The sequence below is a fragment of the Electrona antarctica genome (assembly GCF_951216825.1).
Source record: "Electrona antarctica genome assembly, chromosome: 5".
Classification (NCBI taxonomy): Eukaryota; Metazoa; Chordata; class Actinopteri; order Myctophiformes; family Myctophidae; genus Electrona; species Electrona antarctica.
In genome coordinates, this window is record NC_136810.1 from 3,648,631 (window position 1) to 3,672,621 (window position 23,991).

The 23,991-nt window shown below is 46.4% G+C and overlaps 4 protein-coding genes across 4 annotated transcripts; 3 read left to right on the forward strand and 1 right to left on the reverse strand.

Moving 5' to 3' along the window:
- Nucleotides 1–3,198: 3,198 nt before the first annotated feature.
- LOC306923239 (E3 ubiquitin-protein ligase TRIM35-like) lies at nucleotides 3,199–4,617 on the forward strand (the record flags this gene model as incomplete). Its single annotated transcript, XM_079501271.1, has 1 exon — nucleotides 3,199–4,617. One exon carries the CDS (start codon nucleotides 3,199–3,201, stop codon nucleotides 4,615–4,617), a length of 1,419 nt encoding a protein of 472 aa, XP_079357397.1.
- A 5,968-nt stretch (nucleotides 4,618–10,585) lies between these two features.
- On the reverse strand, nucleotides 10,586–12,295 carry LOC306923240 (DNA-binding protein RFX2-like; the record flags this gene model as incomplete). The annotated part of the gene is made up of 1 exon (XM_079501272.1): nucleotides 10,586–12,295. One exon carries the CDS (start codon nucleotides 12,293–12,295, stop codon nucleotides 10,586–10,588), a length of 1,710 nt encoding a protein of 569 aa, XP_079357398.1.
- A 443-nt stretch (nucleotides 12,296–12,738) lies between these two features.
- LOC306923241 (radixin-like) lies at nucleotides 12,739–14,577 on the forward strand (the record flags this gene model as incomplete). Its single annotated transcript, XM_079501273.1, has 1 exon — nucleotides 12,739–14,577. One exon carries the CDS (start codon nucleotides 12,739–12,741, stop codon nucleotides 14,575–14,577), a length of 1,839 nt encoding a protein of 612 aa, XP_079357399.1.
- Nucleotides 14,578–17,994: 3,417 nt separating this feature from the next.
- On the forward strand, nucleotides 17,995–20,067 carry LOC306923392 (GMP synthase [glutamine-hydrolyzing]-like; the record flags this gene model as incomplete). Its single annotated transcript, XM_079501453.1, has 1 exon — nucleotides 17,995–20,067. One exon carries the CDS (start codon nucleotides 17,995–17,997, stop codon nucleotides 20,065–20,067), a length of 2,073 nt encoding a protein of 690 aa, XP_079357579.1.
- Nucleotides 20,068–23,991: the final 3,924 nt, after the last annotated feature.

Genomic DNA, 23,991 nt, shown 5'->3' on the forward strand with positions numbered 1-23,991 from the left:
TTTTACAGTTGAGCTAGTTGAACTATTTTAAATTTATTTTCAAAAAAGGCAAATAAGTTTAGGGATAAGGGATAAGGGTGGCGCAAGATGATTGTAGTTTTATGACTAAAACTACAATGTGCTGCCTGGACTACACTGAACCAGGGAAAGAACTACAGTATCCAATGTGCTGCGTGGACTACACTGAACCAGGGAAAGAACTACAGTATTCAATGTGCTGCGTGGACTACACTGAACCAGGGAAAGAACTACAGTATCCAATGTGCTGCCTGGACTACACTGAACCAGGGAAAGAACTACAGTATCCAATGTGCTGCCTGGACTACACTGAACCAGGGAAAGAACTACAGTATCCAATGTGCTGCCTGGACTACACTGAACCAGGGAAAGAACTACAGTATCCAATGTGCTGCGTGGACTACACTGAACCAGGGAAAGAACTACAGTATCCAATGTGCTGCGTGGACTACACTGAACCAGGGAAAGAACTACAGTATCCAATGTGCTGCGTGGACTACACTGAACCAGGGAAAGAACTACAGTATCCAATGTGCTGCCTGGACTACACTGAACCAGGGAAAGAACTACAGTATTCAATGAATGAAGAATGGAAACTAACCACTTGAGTATAGTGTTGAACACTAGTTTTAGTCTTTTTTTGGGGTCATATTTCAATTTCAGTCACCTGAAAAGTATTAGCTTTAGTCTAGTTTTAGTCGCCTAAATATCATAAGATTTTAAGCGACTAAATCTACAGTTGATTTTGTCGACTAAAATGTATTTGGCATTGAAATGCCTGATTTCTACTCAGCTGTGTGGTGCAAAACAGCAGATCTACAAGCTCAAAACACTGACACGTTGTGAGCTTGTAGATCTTGCAGGCCCCATATACATTAGATTAGGCCTTTGACCCTGTTGTGCAAACATAACTGACACATGGCATTAATGATAAGCATCATTTACCACAGCCTTTCCCCCATGCATCCATGCATCATTTACCACAGCCTTTCCCCCATGCATCCATGCATCATTTACCACAGCCTTTCCCCCATGCATCCATGCATCATTTACCACAGCCTTTCCCCCATGCATCCATGCATCATTTACCACAGCCTTTCCCCCATGCATCCATGAATCATTTACCACAGCCTTTCCCCCATGCATCCATGCATCATTTACCACAGCCTTTCCCCCATGCATCCATGCATCATTTACCACAGCCTTTCCCCCATGCATCCATGCATCATTTACCACAGCCTTTCCCCCATGCATCCATGCATCATTTACCACAGCCTTTCCCCCATGCATCCATGCATCCATCCATCCATGCATCCATGCATCCATGCATCCATGCATCCATGCATCATTTACCACAGCCTTTCCCCCATGCATCCATGCATCCATGCATCCATGCATCCATCCATGCATCATTTACCACAGCCTTTCCCCCATGCATCCATGCATCCATGCATCCATCCATCCATGCATCCATGCATCATTTACCACAGCCTTTCCCCCATGCATCCATGCATCCAAAATGTAAAATAAAAATAAAATAAAGCAGGTGACTTGACTGTATATCTCTGCTGTCTTTGTTGTCTAGCTTGTACAACAAGGGTTAATTATTTAAGGTGCACATTGTAAAGCACCTTGAATGGTCAAATTCCAATTGTACACATTGTGTGTGTGCGTGTGTGTGTGTGTGTGTGTGTGTGTGTGTGTGTGTGTGTGTGTGTGTGTGTGGGTGTGTACACTCCTGCACACGCGCACACTCCCGCGCACGCACACGTGTGTGTGTGTGTGTGTGTGTGTGTGTGTGTAAGCGCTCGCGTGCGCGTGTGTGTGTGTGTGTGTTGTGTGCGCGTGTGTGTGTGTGTAACTTTAGAGTGGCTGGATTATTGCGAACGCAGTGAGCATTTACTATACCAGCAGATCACGTCTGTGTGTCTGTGTGTCACGCTGTAACACCACCCGCCCACCACCAGAGGGCGCAGCTGTATCACACACACACACACACACACAAAACTTAACTTAAAAAAAACTTAACTTAAAAAAAAACGTAACTTAAAAAAAAACTTAACTTAAAAAAAAACTTAAAAAGGAAAAACACGCACGCACACACACAAAACTTAACTTAAAAAAAAACTTAACTTAAAAAAAAACTTAACTTAAAAAAAAAACTTAAAAAGGAAAAACACGCACGCACACACACAAAACTTAACTTAAAAAAAACTTAACTTAAAAAAAAACTTAACTTAAAAAAAAAACTTAAAGGAAAAACACGCACGCACACACACACACAAAACTTAACTTAAAAACAAACTTAACTTAAAAAAAAAAAACGTAACACGCACACACGCACACACAAAACTTAACTTAAACAAAAGCTTAACTTAAAAAAATAACTTAAAAAGGAAAAACTTTAAAAGGAAAAACTTTAAAAAAAACTTAACTTAAAAAAAAACTTAACTTAAAAAAAATCTTAAACACAAAAAAAGAGAACTTAAAAAAAAACCTTAAAAAAATTACGTAATTGATTCTAATTGTTGTTTTTGCAATTTACGAGCTGCGTTCGCTTCCCGCGTTCGCGCGTCTTACTTGTGCTATCTCCTCCCATTCTCCCACAACAACCCACCGTTGTCATGGTAACCAGGTACAGACCAGTTTCTTGACAGCCTACCATATATTAGTATGCTGTCACTCGTCAGAAAAAGATCTATAAGCTCACAGATCGAGCTTTATTAGATCTGTTCTTTTACTGTTGTTTTACAAGCGACAGACATTGTCCTCCTTATACACGATTTACCGGTTTACCAACTTTGCCCACAAACAAACACGCCTTGAGAATTCCCAAACGTGTGTGTGTGTGTGTGTGTGTGTGTGTGTGTGTGTGTGTGTGTGTGTGTGTGTGTGTGTTTCCACGGTTCCGCCTCTTGTCGGACTCATCTCAGACGATAAGATTCAACTTCAGATCAAACAGACGGTCTTTCTATCCACAGCTACAGGAGGGAATACTGCCCCAAACCACAACCTGCTGAATACAGAACACTGGAACAACCAACAGCTGACTGGACTTTATAATACAACCACGATTCACAGTGAAATTAGACTTCAGGGAACATTGTATATATACTGTAGGGACTGGCTGATTTCCTGGCTTGAGTGTTCGTAGCTTCACTCAAAACGTCAAAAGACAAAATGGCTTCCAAGGTGTCTTTCTCGGAAGAGGATTTTTCATGTCCCGTGTGTCACGACATCTTTAAAGATCCTGTCCTCCTTTCGTGTAGCCACAGCTTCTGCAAAGACTGCCTGCAGGAATGGTGGCGAGAGAAGGAAATAAAGGAGTGTCCAATTTGTAGGAAGAGACAGTCAATGGATAGACCCATAAACCTGGCTCTGAAGAACCTGTGTGAGACCTTCGTACAGGAGAGACAGCAGAGAGCGTCAACAGGGTCTGAGGTCGAGGGTCTCTGTGGTCTGCACGCTGAGAAACTCAAACTGTTCTGTCTGGAATGTCACGAGGCAGTGTGCGTTGTGTGTCGAGATTCTAAAAAACACGCCAACCACCGTTTCAGTCCCATCGATGAAGCCGCAGTCGATCACAAGGAGAAAGTCCAGAAATCACTGAAGCCTTTACGGGAGAAGCTATTGGTCTTCAATGAAGTGAAAACAAAGTGTGACCAAACAGCAGAACACCTTAAGGTCCAGGCCCGACACACAGAGACGCAGATGAAGGAGCAGTTTAAGAAGATGCATCAGTTCCTAGAAGAGGAAGAGAAGAACAGGATCGCTGTACTGAGGGAGGAAGAGCAGCAGAAGAGCCAGAGGATGAAGAAGAAGATGGAGTATCTGAACAGAGACATATCAACCGTTTCAAACAACATCAGAGCCACAGAGGAGCAGCTGAAAGCAGAACACGTCTCATTCCTGAAGAACTACAAGACCACCATGGAGAGAGTCCAGCTGACGCTGCCGGACCCACAGCCGGCCTCGGGACCACTGATAGACGTGGTCAAACACCTGGGCAACCTGACCTTCAGAGTCTGGAACAAGATGAAGGACATCATCACCTACACTCCCGTCATCCTGGACCCCAACACGGCCCATCCAATATACACCCTGTCTGATGATCTGACCAGTGTGAGACGTGGAGCGAGACAGCTGCTCCCTGACAACCCAGAGAGGTTTGACCACTATGCCACTGTCATGGGTTCTGAGGGCTTTAGCTCAGGGACTCACAGCTGGGATGTCGAGGTTGGAGACAATACAGCATGGCAACTGGGTGTGTTAGCAGAGTCTTACCAGAGGAAGGGATCCGCACGGGGTCAATACATGATCATACAGTTTTCTAAAGGTAAATGCGTAGCATTCTCCAGACCACTAGGGCACACACTGACCACATGCACTGAACTCACACTGAAGCAGAAAGCTCAGAGGATCAGAGTCCAACTGGACTGGAACAGAGGAAAGCTGTCATTTTCTGATCCTGATACCAACACACACATACACACCTTCACACACACTTTCACTGAAACACTCTATCCAAGGATTTGTACTGATCAGCCCAACATCCCTCTTAGGATCTTACCGGGAAAGATCAGTGTAACTGTGGAATAACGTAGTTACAGGTGATGATGATGATGATGATAAACATGATGATGTTGTTGATGATTATAATGACGACGACGATAAACTATCAACACTGGTAATATGAATCATTGATGGCTACAGAGGGGTGCTAGCCCGTCCAATGCGTGGCATTCCAAAATGATGTCATAGAGGCCAAGTCTATGGACTTTGATGTTTGTTTGGGGCAGTAAATGATGATGTACTGTAAGACATCTGGCTGATATAAATACTGTCCTCGCTGTGACCCTCACTTCACACAAGTGTGATGTTTACTATAAATTAAAACTAGAAAGACATTTATGATACTTTTACTGTTGTACATATTTATCATACAATATAGAATAGGATCACCAATTTCTAAATTGTTTTATTTAGTGTGTAAACTGTGTGTTGATGCATATTTACCTTTGCTTTCTGTTGAAATTATAGATCTGAAAGATCTAAATCTATCTATCTTATTTTAAAATCAAATAAACATCTATACCACACAACGTTGGTGTTCAGTTACATGATCACATATATTGGTCCCTCGTTTAAGAGATTACAAGTTATGATGTTTTGACGTTGATCACAGGCCAGTATATGTTAAATATTACACACGTTTTATTATAAGTCTATTTCTGCCTGAGGTTTCTTCCACTTAAAGCTGCACTATGTAACTATCCTGTAACTTTCCTGCACTGTCCAAGTGCTGACATTTTGATTTTGTACCATTGAGCTAATAGAGCCTGCCTGCTCGCTCAGGGATAAATTGAATCTTGACCTTCAGGTCAGAATTTGTGTCAGACACTGTGTCTATAGTGAGACGTCACATGACCTTTGACATGACCTTTGACATGACCTTTGACATAATGATCTAAATGTCTGAATGGAAGAGCAGGGAGACGAAACGCAACCATCCCAGTTGCACATGTTACAGTTTTAACATACTCTACTATACAGATTGTATGAGTTATATTGTATTAACATACTCTACTATACAGATTGGACAAAATTACACTTTATTCAAAAAAAAAATGTTGCTAGGCCAAATCCTAATATAATATGTAATTTGTGAAAGAGCGTGAACACACACACACCACACACTAGCGCCATGTGTCACTAGTCCCTCTACACACTGTAGGGTGACCAGATCCATGTGTCACTCCTACTACACACTTTAGGGTGACCAGATCCATGTGTCACTAGTCCTACTACACACTTTAGGGTGACCAGATCCATGTGTCACTAGTCCTACACACTGTAGGGTGACCAGATCCATGTGTCACTAGTCCTACTACACACTTTAGGGTGACCAGATCCATGTGTCACTAGTCCTACTACACACTGTAGGGTGACCAGATCCATGTGTCACTAGTCCTACTACACACTTTAGGGTGACCAGATCCATGTGTCACTAGTCCTACTACACACTTTAGGGTGACCAGATCCATGTGTCACTAGTCCTACTACACACTTTAGGGTGACCAGATCCATGTGTCACTAGTCCCTCTACACACTTTAGGGTGACCAGATCCATGTGTCACTAGTCCTACTACACACTTTAGGGTGACCAGATCCATGTGTCACTCCTACTACACACTTTAGGGTGACCAGATCCATGTGTCACTCCTACTACACACTTTAGGGTGACCAGATCCATGTGTCACTCCTACTACACACTTTAGGGTGACCAGATCCATGTGTCACTAGTCCTACTACACACTTTAGGGTAACCAGATCCATGTGTCACTAGTCCTACTACACACTTTAGGGTGACCAGATCCATGTGTCACTAGTCCTACTACACACTGTAGGGTGACCAGATCCATGTGTCACTAGTCCTACTACACACTTTAGGGTGACCAGATCCATGTGTCACTAGTCCTACTACACACTTTAGGGTGACCAGATCCATGTGTCACTAGTCCTACTACACACTTTAGGGTGACCAGATCCATGTGTCACTAGTCCCTCTACACACTTTAGGGTGACCAGATCCATGTGTCACTAGTCCTACTACACACTTTAGGGTGACCAGATCCATGTGTCACTCCTACTACACACTTTAGGGTGACCAGATCCATGTGTCACTCCTACTACACACTTTAGGGTGACCAGATCCATGTGTCACTCCTACTACACACTTTAGGGTGACCAGATCCATGTGTCACTAGTCCTACTACACACTTTAGGGTAACCAGATCCATGTGTCACTAGTCCTACTACACACTGTAGGGTGACCAGATCCATGTGTCACTAGTCCTACTACACACTGTAGGGTGACCAGATCCATGTGTCACTCCTACTACACACTTTAGGGTGACCAGATCCATGTGTCACTAGTCCTACTACACACTGTAGGGTGACCAGATCCATGTGTCACTAGTCCTACTACACACTTTAGGGTGACCAGATCCATGTGTCACTCCTACTACACACTTTAGGGTGACCAGATCCATGTGTCACTAGTCCTACTACACACTTTAGGGTGACCAGATCCATGTGTCACTCCTACTACACACTTTAGGGTGACCAGATCCATGTGTCACTAGTCCTACTACACACTTTAGGGTGACCAGATCCATGTGTCACTAGTCCTACTACACACTTTAGGGTGACCAGATCCATGTGTCACTCCTACTACACACTTTAGGGTGACCAGATCCATGTGTCACTAGTCCTACTACACACTGTAGGGTGACCAGATCCATGTGTCACTAGTCCTACTACACACTTTAGGGTGACCAGATCCATGTGTCACTCCTACTACACACTTTAGGGTGACCAGATCCATGTGTCACTCCTACTACACACTGTAGGGTGACCAGATCCATGTGTCACTCCTACTACACACTTTAGGGTGAGCAGATCCAAACTGTTCATTTGAGGGACAGAAGTATCACTTGTGTGGGACAGGGGAGGGGGACGGGGACGGGGTTAGCAACTTATTACTTAAATACCTTGATGTCATATTCCACCATAGGCCTATCATTTTGTTATTAAACTCCTCTGATGTCTCACATTTTGTTTTAAAATGTAAATGTTGGTTATGGGTGGGTGGTATAGGCCGACTTGGTTCTGTAACGGCCGGGCTCCACCGGGCGCGTCAGCGTCGCGTCTCCGTCACCGTCAGGGAATGTTCCCTTTTTAATCAATGAAAGGTGGCTCCACTGCCCGCGTTGACGGAGACGCGACGCGTGCATTAAAATTGAACCGGTGCGTTTTTTGACGCGACGCGACGGAGACGCAACGCGTCCGGTGGAGCCCCGGTGTTACTGTAGCCTATAGGATATTTCTCATTATTTTAACAGGCTTAAAAACACCTGTTTTTAAGCCTGTGTTTTTAAGCCTGTTAAAAACACATCTTGCAGGGAAAGAGAGAATGAGATAGCTTTACAACAGAAAGCCAACTATTAAGGCATTTGTGCCTGTCAGTCACAATGTGGGACAGGGTCTCAGTTTGTGGGACAGCAAAAAAGTCTTGGAAATGAAGGACTGTCCCACCCAAAGGGGGACATCTGGTTACCAAAACGACACAAAATGACACTTATGTATATACATACTGTATATGTAAAAGTGTGGTGTTTTGGTAGCCATACAGCTAACCTGTTGAAGAAATTGCAAAATTGAGGCTTTTAACGCTTGCGCTTATGAAATATATTAGGTCATTAGGGTTTTCTTGAATACTGAAATAACTAATAAACCAAAAATAGGCCATCTAGGCCAGGGGTTCTCAACGTTTTTGGCCGGGGACCCCCGGAAATGCTTTGGCAATGTCTCGGGACCCCCGCCCCGCCCCCTCCCGACCCCCAATATAAATTGACTGCTACAATAACCTTAAACCATTTTGGGCGGGAACCCCTTTTGGTGTTTTAAGCATTGTTATAATTTAGCTATTGAAAAATAGCAGATCTACAAGCTCATAGCGCGCCACCGAGTGGCGCGCTATGAGCTTGTAGGTCTGCTATTTTTGAAAAATCGTGAAAATAAAATTTAAAAACATATATATATATTTATTTTTTTTGAAAATAATTTGGGGACCCCCTAAAATAATTTGGCGACCCCCCGAGGGGTCGCGACCCACGGGTTGAGAACCCCTGATCTAGGCTACGAGCTTACAACACGTCGCACTGAAGGCTCCTACTGTGTTGTGAGAGTCGACTCAGTCGAAGTGTCCTTGAGCAAGACACTGAACCCCAAACTGCTCCCCATGAGCAGGTTGGGGCCTATAGTCTCCTCTGCTGTCTGTCTGTCAGTCAGTCAGTATGTGGATGTGTTGTTGGTGAATGTAATGTCGCTTGGCTGCATTGCATTGTAAAGCTCTTTGGAGAAATGCAGCTCCATTATTTTGAAGTTGTAAAGTGAGAACTTGAAGCGCTGCTTAACCTCAAGCTACCTTTCATTCACCTTTCAGTCAGCCTGAGGACATGATGTGTGGAAGGGAAGAGAGTATAGGAGACTTAGGGCTGTATTTTGCGTGTCTTAAGTACCAGGTCTTATTACTTAACTTAAGACCTGGAGGCGTGGTCAATGCTCTTTGGCCACTAAGAATAGCCAAATGGCATTGATCACGCCTCCAGGTCTTAAGTTAAGTAATAAGACCTGGTACTTAAGACACGCAAAATACAGCCCAAAGGTGGAAAGTAACTAAAATATTTTTTAGACATTTGAAAACTTGTGAAATGGAACAGTCTGTATAACGAGTACTTTCTACTTTTGGTACTTCAAGTACATCCAGGGACGGATTAACCAGCACAAGGGCCCCTGGGCCGGTACATTTTTTGGGGGCCCCCTAGTGCGCGTGTGCGCAGAATTATCCAGTTTTTATCAAATTTTGGACCTAAATGTAACAAAATCAATGGCCAATGGCTTTTTTCAGGGCCTCAAACCCATTACAGAGCATTACCTTTTCCCTGAAGGGCCCCTGGGAGCCAAGGGCCCAATGGCTAATTTGGCCCTGGTGCGTGCGTACACACATTGCTGTGCAACTGGAGTGGCTGCACCACTCAAAAAAAACAAAAAAAACAAAAACAAGACATAAGCGATTAATTTCTTTTCTTTGGTGGGGGGGGGGGGGGGGGGTAACCTGACTCCGCCAGATGGGGCAGCAGAGAGTACACTGGGTTCCCCAGTCAGCAGCAGCTAGAGGCGGGATAGCTGCTGCTGATTGGCCAGGCCGTTTTGTGGCCGGGCATCAAGTCTGCCTGAGAGTTCCCAGATGGGAGCAGGAGGGGGAACCCAGTGTACTCTCTGCTGCCCCATCTGGCGGAGTCAGGTTAGGGGGGGGGGGGGGGGGTCCGGGGGAGACACAAACTTTCTCTTTTTGGACATTAATTTTCATTTACTTATTCATTTAGTTTTTCTTGTAGGTTTTATGGCCTCAATTACACCCCAAAAGACCTGAACTTTTTACGATTTTTCAAAAATAGCAGACCTACAAGCTCGTAGCGCGCCACTCGGTGGCGCGATATGAGCTTGTAGATCTGCTATTTTTCAATAGCTAAATTATAACATACATGCTTAGTTAAAACACCAAAAGGGGTTCCCGCCCAGAATGGATTAAAAGCTTTGGGAAGCCCTGCAGTTCACTATAGTAAATGGTAAATGGTGCATTATCAAAGGCGCTTTACATAGATTGTGCATTACATTCACCCATTCACACACACATTCATACACCGATTGCAGCGGAAGCCATGCAAGGTACCAACCAGCACATCGGGAGCAATTTGGGGTTCAGTGTCTTGCCCAAGGACACTTCGACATGTAGACAGGAGGAGCCGGGATTCGAACCGCCGACCCATGGATCATTGGACGACCTGCTCTACCTCCTGAGCCACAGCCGCCCATAGTGGACCCTATTGCTGCTGGGCTGGGCTAGTTAGGCTACTAGATCCAACAGCTGCTGCACTGTGCTCAGATCTTCTTAACGGATCCTCGGGACGCGCATGCATTGCCGCCAAGGTCACTCACGGCATCAGAGGACGGGTCTTTTAGTTGTCCCGGCGGTGCAGCTAAGGTCATTGAATTCTCCAATGACAGCGATAGCCGGTTGCTCGGTGACCTTGGCCACATGCCGCGCGACCAGGTAGAGCATGTATTCGTCGTAGAACATGCAGACGATGTGGCAGGGGCCGTAAGTGGCCGCGCTGCGCAGGGTGAGGTCCCTGATCACCATGGAGCTGTAGTAGGACCATTTGAGCAGAAACTGCCGTGCGTCCTCTAAACTTTTGTCGTGTAGGACCTGGGAGACCACAGCGTCTAACCAGGTAGCCCACTGGTCCCCGGAGATCTGCTGCATCAGGGTGGCTTTGAAGTTCTGCTCCACGCGCCGGAAAACGCCCTCGTCACACTGACACACCCACGACGCCTGCTTCTGGATGTTAGTGAAGTCGACCTTGTTGAGGTCAGCGATCATCTTGTTTACTGTGGAGGTTTTCTGGAGGTGGTTGCGGGCTGCCTCAGCCAGGTTGTTCAAGCTGATGTACTGACGCAGCATTTGGGCAAAGGCTCGGACTGCCTCTACCTTACTGCAGACCACCTCTTGAGGAAAGTCTCTCATGGCTTTGGCCATCCAGCCTTCCACGTTGTTGGCAAAGTTACGCATGTCCCGAATTCGATCAATGGGAACTTGGCACACCACATTGGGGATGAGGAACTCCACCATAGCTTCGTAAAGGATCATGTCACAGCTCCTCATCCACACTCTGACATCGTCATATTTGCATAGAGCCACTAGGCTGTCTCTAGGAATGATGCCCGCCAGGGCATCTTTGCTGTTGGGGATGGCAGTGGCTCTGTCACTGGATGGCACCGTTGGACACCAGAAGCTCTGCCACAGCTTCTCAACGCAGTGGAACTGGAGATTCTTCACCACATCCAGAACAGCCACACAGTTCTTCCTGTAGAGAGTCCGCAGCTTCTCGATGAGGAGCGGCTGGCGGCGGAGGTGGTCAAGGTTGGGAAACTGTGGCAGTTCACGAGACATTTGTATGAACTGCTGCAGGTGGTGCTGACTCTGAGCTGCCTCTAACTGCTCTGGGACCCGCTGAGAGCCACTCGACGGCTGGTCCGACATGCAGTCCTCCACGCCCTGCTCCTGTTTGATAGGCTGCTGCCCTGTGACATTGTACAGAGGGTCCTCCTGCAGCTTGCTGAGTGGCGAGTTGGGCTTCACCCGAATGCCATAGTAGTGGTACCTAGAGTTTCCTCTGGTGCCGAGACGCCGTGCCTTGATGTTCGGGAAGACAGAATGAATGAGCTTTCCGAAGGAGGGTTGATTGAGCGGCTCCAGCTTCTGCTCCCGACAGTGGTGCAGGTAGCCCTCATACAAGGACAATCTGGACAGGCTCCCCTCCCTCGTTACCGCCAAGTTATCCTTTAACCAAATCAGATGGCTGTTGTGCTGGGTGCTTCTGTGAGATGCAATTCCCGGTGACCTTTGGACGTTTTCTTCAGAGGAGACCACGTTGGCGGTGACTTGAGACTCGGCCTGTGAGTCAAAGTATCCACCACCACCACCCGGTCTATACAGCTGGCCCCCTTGATTGTATGTCCAGTATGTGCCTCCTACATACTGGACGATGGGATACCCATGCTGTGCTGGTGCCACAGGGGCCTGAGCGGACACGGACATGCGTATGCCCGAGCTGGATATGAAGCCGGGACCTTCCTCTGAGCTCTGCATTCGTGGGACCTTGTTATGAGAAAACATATTTTAATTTTACCCCCCTCTGACTTGCTGGCTTACTTCCACTTGCTTGCTTGCTCGTTGCTACTGAGTGTTACGGCCGTTGGTAAATAACTGTCTCCACGGATACAATCACTATGGGGACTGGAGGAGAATGTTGCTACCCTACTCCAGTTGGCACTTTAAGTAGCATGTATAGCCACTGAGGCGTGTCATATATTAGGCATCACAGCCAATCACAGATGTCTGACATCACTGTGATGTCAGACATCTGTGATGTCAGACATGTGAAATGTCTGACATCACTGATGTCACTGACTGGCTTCCAAGACATATAAGGTCCAACGTCACAAGCTACCCAGCACTCTCGCCTTGAGTATCTGGCTAGATCCACAATGCCAAACACCAAGTAGGATCCAGACAACACAACACGTTTAGAGATGGCTAAACTGAGTGCCTTGCTGTCTGACGTAAGGATTATGCTGAGGGTACCAGAGGTCAACATATGTGTAACCATCATGGACAGAAAGCAGCTGAAATTTCAAATGAAGCAAAATACAACAGGCAAACAGCTCCTTGATCACGTATTGAAGACCATGGGTCTGCAGGAGGAGTGGTTCTTTGGCCTGGCGTATACTGACAGTACCGGCGATCTCACTTGGCTCCAGCTCGATATGAAGTTCACCCAACAAGACGTGATGAAAGAGGACCCGCTTCAGTTTATGTTCAGGGCAAGGTTCTTCCCCGAGGATTCTGAGGAGCTCATCCAGGACATCACACAGAGACTCTTCTTCCTTGAGGTGAAAGAAGCCATTCTGAACGAGGAGACGTACTGTCCTCCGGAGAAGGCCATGCTGCTGTCCTCCTACTCGGTCCAGGCCCAGTATGGTGACCATAGCAGAGACGTTCATAAGCCAGGATACCTCGCCCAGGACAGGCTGCTGCCTCAGAGAGTCCTGTTACAGCAGAGGTTGACCAAGGAACAGTGGGTTGACAAGATGCAGACTTTACATGAAGAACGCAGGGGGATCTCCAGAGAAGACTCCATGATGGAGTACCTGAAGATTGCACAGGACCTGGAGATGTACGGAGTCAAGTACTTTGAGATCAAGAACAAGAAAGGCACAAAATTGTGGCTGGGAGTTCATGCCCTGGGCCTTAACGTCTACAAACATAAAGACAAGTTGACGCCGGATCATTTCTTCCAATGGAAGGAGATTAGAAAAATCTCCTACAATAATACTAAGTTTACCATCAAACTCGTTGCCGACACGGATTCCAACTTAGTGTTTTATGTGCCGCGACTGTGCATGATCAAGCGTATCCTGGCAGAGTGCGTCGGCTATTACGGGCTGTACACGACAAGGAGGAAGCTAGACACTATCACGATTCAACATATGAAGGCCGAGGCCAGACGACAGAAGCAGCACAAACAGATGGCCAGGACTCTTGAGCAGAAACTAGAGCACGCTCAGAAGGAGAAAGAGAGGACCCGGGCAGAGCTTGATGAGCAGACCCGGTGTGCTTTGGAGTCGGATGAGAGGATGAGAGCGAGGGAGGAGGTGGAGAGGTTGGAGAAGGAGCACGCTCAGAAGGAGAAAGAGAGGGCCCAGGAGAAGCTTGACGAGCAGACCCGGCGTGCTAAGGGGTTGGAGCAGGAGAGGATGAGAGCGAGGGAGGAGGTGGAGAGGTTGGAGAAGGAGAGACTGGCCACAGAGGAGGCCATGGCAGAGCTGACCAAACAGGCTGCTGCTGACCAGACGAAGAACCAGGAGCAATGGGCTGCCGAGTTGAGTGAATTCATGGCTAAGATTGCCATGCTGGAGGAGGCCAAGAGGAGGAAGGAAGAGGAGGCGTTGGAATGGCAACGTAAGGCAATGTCAGCCCAGGAAGACCTAGAGAAGACCAAGAATGAACTGAAGAGGTTGGAGAAGGAGATGAGGACTATGGCGGGCCCCGCGCCGACGAACGAGGAGAATGATGAGCAGGACGACGAGAGCCACACCAAGGCCAGTGTCGTGCTGTCCAATGTCCACGACCTGTGTAACGAGGAGGAGGAGGAGGAGCGTGCCATCGAGGCCCAGAAGAATGAGAGCACCGAAACACAGTTGCATGCATTGAGCTTGGAGCTGGCCCAGACCCAGGACGAGACCAAGATGACCCAGAATGACGTGTTGCACGTCATGAACGTCAAGGCCGGCCGAGACAAGTACCAGACGCTGTGGCAGATCCGCCGGGGCCACACTAAGCAGCGAATCGACGAGTTTGAGTCCATGTGAAGAGGCTTAACCCATTTCGACGGAGACCGATTCTACAAAATGTCAGTTTTCTGAAAAACCCTATGTTTCTATGTCAGTGGTTCTCAAACAATTTCATGTCAAGGACCCCCAGAAATATATGTAATTGGCCGCCGTCCCCAAAATATGTTGTTCCAGGGATCCCCCTAGTTGCAAAGATTTTAGTTAAAAGAAATCGCTCTGAAACAATATATATTAAAAGATTCGCGCCACATTTTCACGATTTTTCAAAAATAGCAGACCTACAAGCTCGTAGAGTGCCGCGCTACGAGCTTGTAGATCTGCTATTTTTCAATAGCTAAAGTATAACATAATGCTTAAAACACCAAAAGGGGTTCCCGCCCAGAATGGGACATGGGTTCTTATCAACAAGGAACCTTAGGTGTCCTTGTGGGGTCCAAGGCCGCCTATCAAACTGTAAATGTATAGATTGAGAATCACTGAACTACACTATGATGTAGGTACCTACCGTACAACCTGTAGTACACTGTAAATCCTCAGAGATAAAAATAGAAATAAAATAAAAAATAACACCTGTGTGAAGTGAGGGGCATACATCGTAAATCATCCAATACAAAAATGAATATACTTCCGCATGAATTAATTTGACAAAAGAACTGTCCTTAATGATGCACATCTATCTATCTATCTATCTATTTATCTACCGTATCTACCGTATCTACCTATCTATCTATCTACCTATCTACCTATCTATCTATCTATCTATCTATCTAATCTTATCTATCTATCTATCTATCTATCTAATCTTATCTATCTATCTTATCTATCTATCTTATCTACCTATCTATCTACCTATCTATCTATCTATCTATCTACCTATCTATCTATCTATCTATCTATCTATCTATCTATCTATCTATCTATCTACCTATCTATCTATCTATCTATCTATCTATCTATCTATCTATGCCCCTGTCTATTCAATCGGGGTCCGTACGCTTTTCCAACCAGTCATTGGTCCGACATGTGGAAAACGACCTTATATACAACCTTTTATATATATTTATATAGCCAGAGCTGAATTAAAACAGTTGCACTGTGTTTAGAAAAGTCGGTTTGCTCGGATAAACATGACGTAAATTATCATGTCATTGTCATATAATGTTTGTGTTGACACAAAAAGCTGATTTGTTCAGACACATCCTTTCATTGACAATGGATGTGACGAAAAGCTGTGTATAGGAGGGGCTAGCGCCCGTCAAAGCTGTATATAAGAGGGGCTAGCGCCCGTCAAAGCTGTATATAGGAGGGGCTAGCGTCCGTCAAAGCTGTATATAAGAGGGGCTAGCGCCCGTCAAAGCTGTATATAGGAGGGGCTAGCGCCCGTCAAAGCTGTATATAGGAGGGGCTAGCGCCCGTCAAAGCTGTATATAGGAGGGGCTAGCGCCCGTCAAAGCTGTATATAGGAGGGGCTAGCGCCCGTCAAAGCTGTGTATAGGAGGGGCTAGCGCCCGTCAAAGCTGTATATAGGAGGGGCTAGCGCCCGTCAAAGCTGTGTATAGGAGGGGCTAGCGCCCGTCAAAGCTGTATATAGGAGGGGCTAGCGCCCGTCAAAGCTGTGTATAGGAGGGGCTAGCGCCCGTCAAAGCTGTGTATAGGAGGGGCTAGCGGCCGTCAAAGCTGTATATAGGAGGGGCTAGCGCCCGTCAAAGCTGTATATAGGAAAATAAGATTAGCTAATTGAAATAGGGTTGCAACAGTTAACCAAACTAAACAATTTAATAGTTTGTAAAATAACAAAATCACACCCGTGTGAAGTGAGGGGCGCTCTTATCATCATACATCATCATCTCATTCTGACCAATCACATCCTATATGATTGGTCTGTTCTTTGTCTATATAGAAGTGTCTATTTGTACGTCTCTAAATGTTTTGATGAATTGAACATGGTGGACCCTCTTGTAAACAAGTGTAATGCTTAATTGGGTCGTCCACTCATAGTTAACAGCCTTTGTATTGAGTTTGTGCTTGAAATGTACTGTAATTCTGCAAACTGTTAAATATTTCAATCAATCAATTAATCAATGCAATGTCCAGCTTTTACACAAACACTCAACTCGTGTGAAGTGAGATTCACAGCCACACGGTTGCAGATTCACTGCCATGAATGCAGTATATTCCCACATGCAGAGTGCAGCTCCAACCTAATAGAATAACAAGCAGAGCAGAAAGACAGGTCTGGCCAGCTGCCATGACAACTTCTGAAAGTCATCATCGTTATCTGCTTTATCATCTTACTCTACAATACATTGTACCATCTACGTCTGAGCTTATTCATTGCTGCTCGCTACACTGTGTAGGCTACCATCATTATTTTAACGTTTTATTGTTGTTTGTTTTTAAATTTTTAACTTGAATTTAACAATTTTATAATGGAATGGAAGTCAGAATTAATGTTCTCTCTGAAACCTTGCCCAAACGTGGAAACAGCCATACGTCATAGATATGTGATAGACATGTTACGTGTAGTGCTCAACATCAGAGAGTACACATGTTACCAACGAGAATCTGTATGCTGGAATATTCAGGGTGAGCGACAAAATAGCAGCCAGGAGAATGAGACTATAGCAGGACACTGCCAAAGACACCAAGAGCTCCCAGCCAGCAAACTGGTGCTGTGGGAACCAACACATGGGCACCGGTCACGAGGACGTCCCATACTAACATATGTGGATGTACTCAAGAAAGATGCAGGAGCTCAAAGCACCAACGAGCTGGCCGGATGAATGGAGAACCGGGATGACTGGAAGCAACGATGGAGGGATCGTCTGAGGACGACCTAGAGAGACAGACATCATAGATAGATGAAGTCTGAGGTCCACATCGGAGCCAAGCCGTTCCCACGTCGATCCCAAGATCGACATTTATCCTTTTAAGGAAATATATTCCAAAGACGAGACATTTTGAAATATCTAAGTAAAACTGAATAATGGACTTCGTTCAGTGGGGCTATGGTCGGACTGAAATCCCGAATTTGAAGTCCTACGTCATAGATATGTCACAGTCATCTGACATCATAGATGACTGATGTGACGTCTCACTGAGCTGCATGAGTTCAGGGACACTGAAGGCTCATTCATAGTCTGGATTTTCGGGTGGTGAGGTGACCACCGCTCCGGTGGTGAGGTGACCACGGCTCCGGTGGTGAGGTGACCACCGGAGCTGAAATAACGTTGAGCGGTGGTGAGTAAAAACAGAGAGAAGGGCTGGGGCGGTGGCGGTGGTTTGCTCTTCACCGCGGCTCCGTGACGTCATGTTGTAGTTCGGTGGTCACCCCACCACCGAAAATCCAGACTATGAATAACGCTTGAGAGGAGGAGAACAGAGGAGAGAGACCCAAGAGACCTCATTTCCAAAACAATACAACTAAACTCATCCATGGATCTGTGCGACAGAGTTAGCAAGTTGGACATCAGCCGCGTGGAGCAGAATGGATCGTGTGAGGGGGGCGTGGTGATCCTGGACGCAGGGGGCCAGTACGGGAAGGTGATCGACAGACGAATACGGGAGCTGTCTGTGTGCTCCGAGATCCTGCCCTTAGAGACTCCCGCCGTCACTATCAGAGAACGGGGCTTCAGAGCGATCGTAATATCCGGAGGCCCCGCCTCCGTTTATGCGGAAGACGCGCCCTGGTTTGACCCGGCCATATTTGCTATCGGTAAGCCCGTCCTAGGAATCTGTTACGGCATGCAGATGATGAACAAAGCTTTTGGCGGCACGGTACACAAGAAAAGTGCGAGAGAGGATGGAGTGTTCAACGTCGGACTGGACAACACCTGCTCTCTCTTCAGAGGCCTGCGGAGTGAGGAGACGGTTCTTCTGACCCATGGAGACAGCGTGGACAAGGTGGCCGATGGCTTCCAGGTGGTGGCGCGGTCAGGGAACATCGTGGCCGGTATCGCCAACGAGCAGAAGCATCTGTACGGAACACAGTTCCACCCGGAGGTAGATCTGACCCAGCGGGGAATTGAGATGCTGCGCAACTTCCTGTTTGAGATTGCATGCTGCGCCGGCGACTTCACGGCACAGAACCGCCAGCAGTCCTGCATCGCTGAGATCAGAGAGAAGGTAGATAAGTCTAAAGTACTGGTGCTGTTGAGCGGCGGCGTGGACTCGGCGGTGTGCACGGCCCTGCTGAACAAAGCTCTGGACAAGGACCAGGTGATAGCGGTTCACATCGATAACGGTTTCATGAGGAAGGGAGAGAGCCAGAGTGTCAAGGAGGCCCTCACCAAACTGGGCATGGAAGTCAGAGTGGTGAACGCAGCCCATATCTTCCACAATGGAACAACAACCCTGACAATCTCGGAGGACGACAGAGCACCGCGGAAGCGAATCAGCAAGACCCTGAACATGACCACAGATCCCGAAGAGAAGAGGAAGATCATCGGAGACGTCTTCGTCAAGGTGGCCAATGATGTGATACGAGAGATGAACTTGAAGCCAGAAGACGTCCTCCTGGCCCAGGGTACCCTGAGGCCTGACCTTATCGAAAGCGCCTCACACATCGCCAGCAGCAAGGCTGAGGTCATCAAAATGCACCACAACGATACTGAGCTCATCCGCAAGCTCAGAGACGAGGGAAAGGTAATCGAGCCCCTGAAGGACTTCCACAAAGATGAGGTCAGAGCGCTGGGGCGAGAGCTGGGTTTGCCGGAGGAAATAGTCTCCCGGCACCCTTTCCCTGGTCCCGGTCTGGCTATACGGGTTATCTGTGCAGACAAGCCCTATGTCTGTAAGGAGTTTGCCGAGACCAACAACATCCTGAAAGTCATCATAGACTTCTCCACCAGTGTCAAAAAGCCCAACGTGTTGCTGCAGAGAGTCAGGTCATGCATATCAGAAAAGGAAGAGGAGAAACTCATACAAATCACCAGTCTTCATTCCCTCAATGCCTTCCTGCTGCCCATCAAGACTGTGGGTGTCCAGGGTGACTGTCGGACCTACAGCTACGTGTGCGGCATCACCTCTAAAGAGACCCCCCACTGGGAGTCCCTCATGTTCCTCGCCAGACTCATCCCACGCATGTGTCACTGCGTCAACAGAGTCGTGTACGTGTTTGGCTCCCACGTGAAGGAGCCCCCGACAGACATTACCCCAACCTTCCTGACCACAGGCACACTGAGCACGCTCAGAGAGGCTGACTTTGTAGCCCACTCTATTCTGAGAGAGTCCGGCTATTCCGGTCGACTCAGCCAGATGCCGGTCATCCTGACCCCGCTGCACTTTGACCGCGAGCCCCTGCAGAGGCAGCCGTCCTGCCAGCGCTCCGTGGTGGTCCGTACCTTCGTAACCAGCGACTTCATGACGGGCATCCCGGCTACTCCCGGTCACCACATCCCTGAAGAGGTGGTGCTGAAGATGGCGAATGAAATCAAGAAGATCCCAGGCATCTCCAGAGTCATGTACGACCTGACCTCCAAACCACCTGGCACCACAGAGTGGGAATAGAATCCCACCATGCTGAAACACCCGCTACCAAGGACACACACGCCGCACACCCAACATCAAAAGAAGTGAAGGACAGGCGGATCATTCTCACACAATCTGCAATTTACAGTGTGTGTCTGTCTGCTTGACACCGACATGCTGTATGAGATCAGATTTGTGCCTGGAAAAAAGTGTTTGATGTCTGCGTCTTGCATTCTTCATTGTTGTAACATCCACAACTTCCTATATTATTTTGAGTGGGTCTTCCGTAGCAGGTTAGTTAATACGATAGTGGAATGAGTTAGTGTCGAAGTGTCCCTGAGCAAGACTCTGAACCCCTAATTGCTCCCGATGTGCTGGTTGGTGCCTTGCATGGTTTCCTCTGACATCGGTGTGTGAACGTGTGTGTGAATGGGTGAATGTAATGCACAATCTATGTAAAGGTGTGTGTGTGTGTGTGTGTGTGTGTGTGTGTGTGTGTGTGTGTGTGTGTGAATGGGTGAATGTAAAGCGCCTTGGATAAAAGGCGCTATATAAATGCACCATTTACCTGTGTTTCATTCTTACTGGATGCTATGTTGCTGTGTAACAACTGACTCTGCATTGATTATGCATTAATCATTAACTAGACCAGGGGTTCTCAACCTTTTGGGATGGGGACGCCAAAAATACTTTGGCCATGCATGTCTCTCGACCCCTTAAAGGAGAAATCCACACCAAAACACATGTACCCTGAATCAGCCTAATCATGTCCCAACATACATTGGCCTTGAATTGTTTCATAGATGTTTCATAGATTTTCCTCACCCCTCCCAGGCCCCTTTTCTACAGGTTGGGAACCGGTTCAGTTCTTTTTGGTTCTTAGTCCATGAGCCAAAGCTCCAAAATTGAAACGTTATTATGAATTGAGTGGATAAAACCATACCTATATTAAATTGTTATCACCATGAAACTTCCCCAGTTGATTACTTATACAAAGACAATGATTACAACACAATATGCAAATTAGGCATTATTTAGGAAAATATGCAAAAAATGAAAAAGCTACTACTGTGGAAGGGTTATCATATATTAATTTACTTATATTGATCCTATAAACAATTTAATATAGGTATGGTTTTGCCCACTCAATTCATAATTAACGTTCCAATGTTGGAGATCTGGCTCATTGCATGGACTAAGAACCAAATAGAACTGAACCGGTTCCCAACCAGTGGAAAAGGGGTCTCAGTGGCTGCAACAGTAAAATGCAATGAAGACAACTAGCTTTCTACCGTTCTAGCTGCATTTTACTGTGGGAGGGGTGGGGGAAATGGAGAACAGGGGACATCTACTGTAGGCCAACATGTATGTTGGGACATGATTATAGGCTGATTCAGGGTGTGGATTTCTCCTCTAACTATCATCTGCCTGATCATGGTGTACTTTTTGGCAACTTTTATTTTTTTTACCATTTTTGTTTGTGAAGGACTCTGACTTGTATTTACATACTATTTGTATGTTCATCAATGTGGTCACTGGGTTGGTTCAGCCTCTGCTGCATTAAACCCAAGGTACTGTACATGTATAATCACAAAGTGAACTCCCAAGATTTATATTTCATTCATCAAGTACAGTATTATTATCTCTTCCAGGCCAGGTGGCAATGGGTGGGAATTATGTTTTGGCCACCGTGACTGACTGACTGACTGTCATGGGCATAAAAGAGACAGAGAGATATAGAGATCTCTATTTGGGTGCATAATCGTAACCGATAGCGTTGTTGTCTTTGTGCAGCAGAAGTTTTACATTGTGTGTTGATGATGAACGATGCCCTGTCAGAATATGAGCTATAACTATTTGCATGTATATACTGGGCAGCCACTGCAGACCCTCCATATAGGTGACACAATGCATGTGTGGACAGCAGAGCACACACACACACACACACACACACACACACACACACACACACACACACACACACACACACACACACACACACACACACACACACACACACACACACACACACACACACACACACACACACACACACACACACACACACACAGACAAGAGGACTTCACACACACACAGACAATAGGACTTCACACACACACAGACAAGAGGACTTCACAGGTCAAGGTCTGATTGCAATTATATTACACTGTATATCCAACCGTATGTTTGTAGAGGTTTATTGATTAGTAATCTGTTGTACCAATTAGGGATGTGCCGATGAGACATTTTGGGCGATATCGATATCCGATATAATGAATTGCTGTTATGGCCGATATTACCGATGTCGATATGATGTCATTCTGTATTGAAAAATTATAATAATTTTGTCCGTTCTGAAAAATACATGTAACAGCTGGTGTCTGCACTGCATGCTTAGGCAAGTCAGATTTAACTTTAATACCTTTTATATTTAATATTGTGAGCTTGTAGATCTGTTCAAGCTGTTACTTTGGGCTTGGTTATCTGTAAAGACAGTAATCTAAAAACAACTCAAATCGGCCGATACCGATGTGTTTGCCGATTCATTTCCCATCACTAGTACCAATGTTTTCATTAGTATTAGGTGTTTTACTCAATCGTCTCTTATCATTATGTCCCTCTCTTTGTCTCTTTTGTCCATCTCTCCAAAATACTTATTTTTGTGAAAAGAGACTCAGCGCTGCACTCAAATCAAAGCTTCCAGGAAAAATGAACACGTCAAACGCGTCCTCCTCCAACGCCTGCACCGACGACATCTTGTGCATCACCAGCCAGACCATCAAACTGGTCCTGGGAGCCCCCATCAACAGCTGGGTTCTGTGGCTGGTCTTAACGGGCCCGGCCGGTACCATGGCCTCGGAGATCCTCACGCTCAACCTGAGTGCTTTTGAGATCATCTTCAGGTTGTTGTCCCTCATCCTTTTCATCAAACCGAGTCGCCTCTTCCAGATGTTCACTGTGGGTTTCCTGTTCACTGGGCGTCCCGTCTTCCAGACCTGTATCTGCGTGGAGAGGTTCATGGCGGTGGTTCACCCGGTGCTTTTCCTCAAGTACAAACCGCTCCGGTACAGGGCGGCCTGCTCTGCGGTGGCCTGGCTGCTCATCGTAGCATCTTCACTAGTACGCGTACTATTGGCCATGTTCGATAACGAGGAGATAGTGTATTATGTTAACTTTGGCTCGTGCCTGTTCTTCATGTCGGTGATGCTGCTGTGCAGCCTGGCCGTTCTCAGGGCTCTGAAACAGCCGGCGCCCGGGGACACGGCGGGGAGGGAGAGAGACCACAGCTTGAAGAGGAGAGCCTTCACCATCATCTGCCTGATCATGGTGTCATTCGTGGGAACTTTCCTCATGTGGGGCCTCATTGCCATTTTGATCAGTCAAGGACACATTTCAGAGGACGCTACTTTGATCAGACGTGTATGCATGTTCATCACAATGCTCACTGGGTTGGTTCAGCCTCTGCTGTACCTTCGCCAGAAGACTGGCAAACTGCCCTGCATTAAACCTATTCATGTCAAGGACCCCCAAATTGACACTCATTAGCCTGCGGACCTCCATTCGAAAATATACGCCAAGGAAGCCCCATAAGAGGAGGTTTTTACGGCTCTAGCAGTGATTCCAGCTATATATTCATTCTTAAAGTAAAGACAGGGTCATGGCTAGTAGAAGCTGAACCGATGTGTGTGTTGTGTGTTATCCCACTACAGTATATTATGTTATTTTTATTGTCTATTTGTATTCCTTTAGCTGTGTTTCTTACCTTGTTCTGCTGTAATTTCATCCTGTTTTGTGCTTTTATTACATAAATGTGTGTTATATTGTTATAGTGGGCAGAGGATAGACCTACAGTTATTCACATACTGTTATTGTGAACACTCGTAGGAGCTGCACCCGTTGTTGTTCCACTAACCTTAAAGGACCTATAACATAAAATTAAACTTTTTCAAATGTTTTGGTGTT